The 8031-nt window shown below is 42.9% G+C and overlaps 1 protein-coding gene across 2 annotated transcripts; it reads right to left on the reverse strand.

The window, feature by feature from the left end:
* Positions 1–954: 954 nt before the first annotated feature.
* LOC149323116 (ATP-dependent chromatin remodeler CHD2-like) lies at positions 955–7452 on the reverse strand. 2 transcript variants are annotated; one of them, XM_089487500.1, is made up of 3 exons: positions 7376–7452; positions 1518–1664; positions 955–1313 (listed from the first exon to the last, which is right to left on the reverse strand). In XM_089487500.1, the coding sequence occupies exons 1-3, from the start codon at positions 7394–7396 to the stop codon at positions 1212–1214; spliced, it is 270 nt and encodes an 89-aa protein (XP_089343626.1). In that variant the 5' UTR covers positions 7397–7452; the 3' UTR covers positions 955–1211. The 2 variants fall into 2 exon arrangements, with proteins under 2 accessions (XP_089343626.1, XP_089343622.1); XM_089487496.1 differs by lacking the exon at positions 7376–7452 and adding an exon at positions 3870–4069.
* Positions 7453–8031: the final 579 nt, after the last annotated feature.

An 8031-nucleotide genomic window follows, 5' to 3' on the forward strand; every position in this document is an offset into this window, starting at 1 on the left:
CCTCCCCTTCTTCAGTCTGGCCAATGAGGGCAAAGGAGTTGGATGGCCCCTCCCCCGGGCCCCACCCTCACAGGCTCCTCCTGCAGTTAATATTGAAGAAGGCAGGAGGGACTGAGGACCCTGGAGCCCCAGCCACACGGACACTGGCCAAAGGCACACGTTCCCAAAGCCTAAGACCCATCAAATGGCAGCCCTATGCAGGGCAGGACCCTCCTCTCTCTGGCCCTGTGGATGCTGGGGGATACAGTCCAGGAATACACTGCAAATCCCATTGGCAAGAGAAAAGGGGTCCCACAGGGATCTGCCCTGGGCCCAGTGCTATTCAACATCTTTATCAATGACTTGGATGACAGAAATGGGGGCATATCAAATTTGCAGATGACACCAAATTAAGAGAAGTAGCTAATACCCCAGAGGACAGGATCAAAATTCAAAATGGCCTTAATAGATTAGAAAGCTGGGCCAAAGGTAACAAAATGAAATTCAACACGGAGAAGGTACTGCACTTAGGGTGGAAAAATGAAATGCAGAGATATAGGATGGGGGACACCTGGATGAATGAAACTATGAAAAGGATCTAGGAGTCGAAGTAGACCACAAGTTGAAAATGAGTCAACAGTGTGATGAGGCAGCTAACAAGGCCAATGTGATTTTAGGCTGCATCAATAGAATATAGTGTCTAGATCAAGGGAAGTAATAGTGCCACTCTATTCTGCTTTGGTCAGGCCCTAATTGGAATATTGTGTCCAGTTCTGGGCACCACAGTTCAAAAAGTATGTTGAGAAACTGGAGCGTGTCCAAAGGAGGGCAACTAAAACAGTGAAGGGTCCGGAAACCATGTCCTATGAGGAACGACTTAGGGAGCTGGGGATGTTCAGCCTGGAGAAGAGAAGGTTAAGAGGTGATATGATAGCCCTGTTTAAATATTTATTTATTTATTTATTTAAAGGTATTTATACCCCGCCCTTCAGCCCTAATGGCTCTCAGAGTGGCTTACAATTATTATTTTTAATTAGACGGTTCCCTGCCCTCAGGCTTACAATCTGAAATGATGCGACACAAAAGGAGAAGGGAATGGTGGTGGGGAAGGGGATGAGGTCCAGTGGTTCTTCTCTCCCTCTGCAGCCTGGATCAAGGCAGATGGACTGCTGGGAGGGCTCTCTTTCTTCAGGCTAACCCTGATGGAGCTGGGCCTGCCTGTTCACTGCCTCTCAGCTGTGTATAATATTCTCCAGTTCTTCCACCAAGCGCCCCGTGCCTGGGTTGTCCAGATCTTGTATGGTCTTCCTGACTGGCCGCATCTTCTCTTCGCACTGAAGAGGGGAACAAACAGAGAGGAGCCATGTGAAAGTGAAGGGTGGGAGGGAAGGTGGGAGGAATTGTTTAAACTTGCCTATTGCTCTGGACAGCTAAGGAAAGTGGAAAATCAGCTCATCTAAAATGTGATGCTGAAGAAGAGTTCAATGGATACTCTTTTCTGCATGCTTTCAACATGTTAGGAGTGGCAGAAAGCGTACAATGTCAAATGTTTCTTGGTCCAGTTGCTCTTCCTCCTCTTCTTCCTCCTGTTCCACGATAGCTATGGGCTCGCTCCCATTTGCAACGTAGACAGGGCACTTTGGTGGGTTCCTTGTATCTCCAACTTTGGCCTCATTGTCTTTGGCCTGTGAAAGAAGAAAATTGGGCAGATTAGTCCTAAAGTAAAATTAAGGATGTGACAAAATCAGGGATCTGGCCATTGAAAGAAAGGAGGGGAAGAAGGTGTGACATTGCCTTGTTGTGGTGCTGCTGTTGGTGGTGCTGGCATGTCTCCGGGTCATTTTTGACTAATGGAGGCCTAAAGGCAGACCTGTCTTAGGTTCTTCTGGGCAAATTTATTTAGAGGGGGTTTGCCATTGCAATCTTGTGAGGCCGACTTTGACCTGCCTAAGGTCACCCAGTGGGTTTTTTTAATGTTTGATCAGGGAATTGAACCCTGATTGCTAGGGTCCTAATTTAATATTTAAATAGGCATGCTATACTTGCTATACCTTCTCTGTCTTGTCCTTGGTTTTTCCCCTCTTCTTCTCATCCTTCTTTTCTGGACTGATTGCAAGAATTTCTTTATCTTCTTTGTGCTCTTTCTTCTGCTCTGTTTTTTCAAGGCTCCTATCCTGTCCATCCTTCTAGAAAAAAGGAAGAAAGGATGGAGTAAAGGAAACAAAGGGACTTTTTGGGAGACCTAGTTTAAAACTAAAATAGCCACATCATGCTGGCTCTACCTTCTCTTTCCCCCTCTTTTGTTTCTTTCTTCTCCTTCTCATCCTCCTTTTCTGTATCTTCCTTGTTCTCCTTCTTCTCCCCCATTTTTTCAAGGCTCTTATCCTGTCCCTGCTTCTAGAAAAAAGGAAGAAAGGATGGAGGAAAGGCGACCAAGGGAATCCTTTTTATACCTTCTTTCTGCTAAAAGATGCAAATGAATATTTTTTTCAATCCCAAAACAAGCAATGAAGTAGCAAGAACAATGCCCCTTGTGAAAGAGCTGGCTGGCACATGGAGGAGACACTCCATTTAGCTGGCTGAAATGTACCTGCTCAGAAGTCAGCCTGCCTCTCTCGCTTTTCTCAGTATGAGGTTGCATCCTGGAATCCAACATATCATCCACGGGATGTTCTTCCAATGGCCAGCCAAAAATCTCCTGATGCATTTTACTAAACTGGTACAGGAGAGACATTGATGATGGGATCTATGGGGTTTGCTTTACCTTATCCTTTCCTTCTTCCGACGGGTTGTCCGAGTGCTGAAGAGAGACTTTAATCCCACCCTCATCCTTGCCTTTGATGGATTTGTTTTCCTTTTTACACAGGGCTTCTGCTTTTAGGAGCCCTGGTGACACAGCGGATAAATGCCTGTACTGCAGCCACTCACTCAAAATCATAAGGTTGCGAGTTCAAGACCAGCGAAAGGGCTCAAGCTCGACTCCAGCTTGCATCCTTCCGAGGAAGTTGCTAAAATGACTTCCCAGATTGTTGGGGGCAATTAGCTTACAGTTGTAAATCACTTAGACACTGTTAGTTCAGTATGAAGCGGTATATAAATGAAGCTGTTTGTTTGTTTTTCACCTTGATCAGAGGAGGGAAAGGATCCCTACTTAAGAAGGAAAATAGTAGCAGCTGGAAGCATCTTATTTATGTGAGCACTGGATCCCATCCCTGTCAAACCTCTCTTGGGCTTCAAGAGGTTTCATTAACTGCTTCCTGCAAGTTTGCAAAACTACATCTGTTACGATTGGAACTAGGCACTTAGTTATTTAAAGACCTAAATGGCTTGGAACCCCAGTACTTGAAGGAGTGCTTCCTATGGACCCATCTGCCTAAGAAATAAAGTCTTTTGGAGAGGACCTCCTCCATGTTCCTCCAGTGGGCTCTGTTTATGGTGGGAGGATGTGAGAGAAGGCCTTTTCTACTAGGGCGCCTTCAGGGGTCCAATTGGCACCAACACCGATTTCATTGAATGCCAAATAAAACTTGGCTTTTTGCTTCCCGGTGCCTTTGGATTTAATCCATATTTGTGCATGTGTTTGGTTTCAAATTGTTTTCAAAGGCTGTCGGCTCTTCTATTTTAATTTGCCATATTTTTAGAATATAGGTTTACCCGACTTAAATCACTCTTCTTTAAATTTGCAAAGAGATCTTGTGGCACCTGTGAGCTTTTCTCTTTCAAGCGCTTGTTTTCCTGCTTCTTTTTCTTGACCAAATTCAGTAGTAGTCACGCTGGGTTTGGAGATGCTCCTCCTGTGGCGTTTTGTCTCTCTCAACTTCCAGGATCTTTGGATGGGAAAATACACAAAAAGAAAAGAATATCCCACATGTTTTTTAAAAGTCCCCTACCAGAGCAAGGCAAGCAAGCGTTGGAAGGCATGATTTTGAACGTGATGTGAACATTGTTTTCTGCGAGCAGCTTGTAGGTGACACATCTGATTCACATGGTCATTATGGTATTAATGGTTGTTCCATTGTAATAGGAACTCCACAACGCATGATCTGTGATTGCACAGTTTTTCTCCCTGTCATTCTGTATTAATAACAATGAGAAGTAACAGTTACGTAAAGGTAATGATACAACAAACAAAAAAAATGAGTTTGTTTAACTATCTCCAAATCAACTAAAACAGCAAATCCCAGCAAGACAAATCATTTCGGCTTGTGTACCTTTCTACAAATAGATGCAGGAAGTTTAACAGGAAATGTGTCTAGTTTTGTTTACATATGCAATGCAGATATCCCAAATCTCCAACAAAAATGTTGTATAATCAAATATTCCCTTGTATCTGTAGCCTAAATCTGTGTTTATCATGGCAAGGAATTCACTTTATATACTTTTTTCCCATTAGAAAGGGGGTATGTAAATAAACTTGACTTGCCTCGTAAAATTCATCGAATGGCTCTCACTAGAGACAAAGGTCTGCATCCCACTGTGTCTAACCCCCTTAGTCGTTTCCATCTTAGTGGGACAGTGAATCCATGTTGGTTTTAATCTTGATTGTCCAAGGCATTGAATTTATTGGGGGGAAGAGAGTTCAGTAAAAAGTTTGAGGCAGATTTAATGCTCCCCTGCTCTGACCTCCATTACTTTAAGGATAAATTCTCAGTGGGAAGGAATAATTAACTCTCTTTCCAAGACAGCCAGATGTGAACACGCTGCCCAACTCTAAAACACCATGGAAAGTGCATGAGGCTTCTTCTGTACCTTGTCAGTTAGTTCCAGGTCGTCCTCTGATTCTATGAGATCCATGTTCCTGTAGCCATGCCAGTAAGATCCCAGCTGCAAATGTGAGTCATCCTCCAATCCGCATTCAACATCCAAATGGGCTGCTTTGACTCCGTAGGTCAGAGAAAACCTGTCCATTTGAGCAAAGAGTAGAAAGAGGAGGTGGTGCCCCTTTTCCATATTGCGGCTTTTCTCCTAAGGCCAAGAACCTATTGCATAAAAGTGTCCCAGACTCACTTGGCTCCCTTCCTCTGGGTCAGAAAATTTCTGCTTTGGACTCTGGGTCACGATCGCTGTCTCTTCTTCATTTAACATTATGCCTTTCTCATTCATGTTAAGGCCAGACAATTTTGTGGAGAGACCTTTCTTCTTTCCAAGACCATTGTCTGGAGAAGATTTTTGTTTTAAGTATAAGAACAGTCTAACAAATAAATACAATTTTACCTCAGCAAATTAAGTGAAACTAAGGAGAAGCATCATAGGATCTATCAGGAAGAACTCTCTTCATCATGTAAACTTTTAGCAGGATCGCTATTGGTCAAGTTGAAGGCAGTTCTTCATTTGTCTGTGTTCAAAGGAGGTTTGTCATAGGCCACCTCCACCATAAAACTGTGGATGAAAAAGCCCACCAGCCTATATGCCTAGAAAAGAAATTGAGGGCACCTTCCTGGTAGGATTTTTCTTGAACTGCCTCCCAAATAATATGTCTTTTGTGAAAGATTACAAGCCTTGTGTTTTCTAAGGAGCAAAGCTGTGTCTAAGCATTGCCATGGAAGAGGTTCATACATTTCTGCATGGGGTTGAGAAAGTGGAAGGAGTCACAGTTTTCTCCTTCTCTCTTCTTGCTTGATCTTGGGGTCATTTAGTGGAGATGGAAAATTCAGGACAGACAACAGCAAAACAAAAACCACATTTCACACATTTCATGTAAACTTTGACAGACTGTGACTTCCATATTATTGGGGCATTGAATTTCCTCCAGGTTTTCATCCATGGGGCTGGAGCCCAGTTCCAAAATAGAGTCAGCACCAGAGAGAGCTCAGACTAAAAGACTGAGCAGATTCACCAACCCACTAACATGGAAGTCTCCATTCACTACTGTCTATGTGATATAACTCCAAGCCATTGTCCTCCAATGTCCTCTTTCCCTCCCAGTTAACATTTGTAGATTATCCCTTGCAGATCTTGGAGAACGAACTTCCAACTGAAGGAATAGTAGTATCCTTATTTTACTAGCATCTGTTCTTTTTAAAAAATGCTTTTGTTCAATCTTTATTTTGTATCCTAAGCCACCTTGAGATCCATCCATGAGAGAAAGGTGGGATGAAATGTAATAAATAACACAACCATACAGTTCAAAGAATGTACAATAGGAATGAATGAATAAGAAGGATGCTTTCAGGTGAGATCAACCAGTCCAACATGTGATGCCTTCACAAAGCAGGAGTAGGTTCCACTGTAAAAAAGACAGTATTCAAAACACTAACATAAAATAGGAAACAGGCAAACTAACCCAGAGAAATGCTCTTGTCCTGAGGTCTCTCCTCCTTCTCTCAGCCTCAACTGACTCAACTCCCACCTTGGTCAAGATTCTCAGTTCTTTCCAGGGAAACCAACCAAAGAAACACATTCTCCTTGGTTCCATCTGACCACTTCTCCATGAGTCCAATTACATGGGTTACCTTTCTCTTAATAGGATGATTTCAACTGCTTTTTAACCTTTCATAGTCAGCTCTCAGGATCCACAGATTCTGCATCTCAATATATCCCCAAAAAGCCAACCTTGATTTTGCCATTTTATGTAAGGCGCATCATACTACAACCCCATTGTTTGTAATAGGACTTGAACATCCACAGATTTTGGTTACTAAGTGGGGTCCTGAAACCAAACCTCAGCAGATACTGAGGTCAAACTGTAAATAATGTTCAAATTTTTTTTACTTTCAGAATAAACAACCATACAATCAATAAAATTACAATTCAAACAAACATCACACTTTTTCTTATTTTTGTTCTTATTATTACCATCTACATCTTTCTCCTTCCTACCTCCTTTGTTCTTTAAAGACATGTGAAGACTAGATTGGGTGGAGAGGCTGAGGGGAGAACTTCTATCTATGCAGGGCAGCCGGGGTATCGGTATCAATAACAGTGTCGGTGACAGTGTTCTAGAAAGACCTGCCGAAAGAGATCCATCTTAACAGCCTTTTTAAAGGCTTCTAAAGTGGTGATGTGATGGATCTCTTCTGGCAGGTCATTCCAAAGCCTAGGAATGGCAGAAGAAAAGGTCCTCTCTGTTGTTGAAGCCAATCTAGTCTTCTTAGGCTTTTTTCCAGTGCGGGGAGGATTGTGTGGAAGAAGGCACTCCTGCAAGTAGTCTGGACCCAAGCCATGTAGGGCTTTAAAGGTTACAACCAACACCTTGTATCTTGCCCAGACACTAATGGGCAGCCAGTGGAGGGATTTAAGAACCGGTGTAAAGTGGGCAGTTCTAGAAACTAGAAACTACAAATTCCATGATTTCACAGGATGTTGCTATAAAAATTAAACTGGAACCAGTGTCCCACGCAATGTAGCTTTCTAGAGCACTTGCCCCCATTCTATAGGAAGGGCAATGGGTCCTTACCCACAGAGGACACATTTTCATAGGTTTCCATCATCACCTCTTTGTAAAGAAATTTCTGCTTTGGACTCAAGAGTGGCCATTCCTCCTCTGAGAAGAACACTGCCACATCTCAAAAGGTAATCTGCAATAGAAAATAGCCTTTGTTGAAAGACAGAGGATTGTAAATAACACCCCCATTGCATCCTAGTCAGTCAAATTCCCAATGGCTCCACTACAAAAAAGGAGGTCTGGGCACTAACCTGTCCGGAGGTCTTCTTTCCTCCTGTTTCTTCCACAAAGGAGGAATTGAGGGTCGTTTCTCTTCTCTCCCTTCCTTTGGAAGCCATCTTGGTTCTTTCCACACCTGCAGAAAATACAAAGTGTTTTTATGTGCACACATTTATGCAATTTTTCACGGACCACTGAAAATACAATTCAACAGCGCTAAGAGCAATTCAAACCTGAACCTTCCCTAAAATTCAAAATAAATCCATTGGAAAGCAGGATATTAACTAGTGATGATATTATTATTATTACTATTATCAGTCTCACCTCCAAACCCTCAGAGAGAATCTTGTGAATGCTGGAAGACTAAGACAGTTCACTGGGCCTTTGAGGGCATAGAGACCAGCATCCTTAGCCGGCATGAGGGCAAAGATGGCGTCTGCAGAGCGCAC

Source organism: Sceloporus occidentalis, unplaced genomic scaffold (assembly GCF_023333645.1).
Source record: "Sceloporus occidentalis isolate IW3139 unplaced genomic scaffold, rSceOcc1.0.p SCAF_1, whole genome shotgun sequence".
NCBI classification, from domain to species: Eukaryota; Metazoa; Chordata; class Lepidosauria; order Squamata; family Phrynosomatidae; genus Sceloporus; species Sceloporus occidentalis.

Coding starts and splice junctions, on each gene's coding strand:
- LOC149323116 (XM_089487496.1), bottom strand. CDS start 3,923: ATGTTCACATCACGTTCAAAATCATGCCTTCCAACGCTTGCTTGCCTT. Junction 1,665..3,869: donor CGCTTGCTTGCCTTGCTCTG/GTAGGGGACTTT, acceptor CTTCTTTCACAG/GCCAAAGACAATGAGGCCAA. Junction 1,314..1,517: donor ACCAAGAAACATTTGACATT/GTACGCTTTCTG, acceptor TCCCCTCTTCAG/TGCGAAGAGAAGATGCGGCC.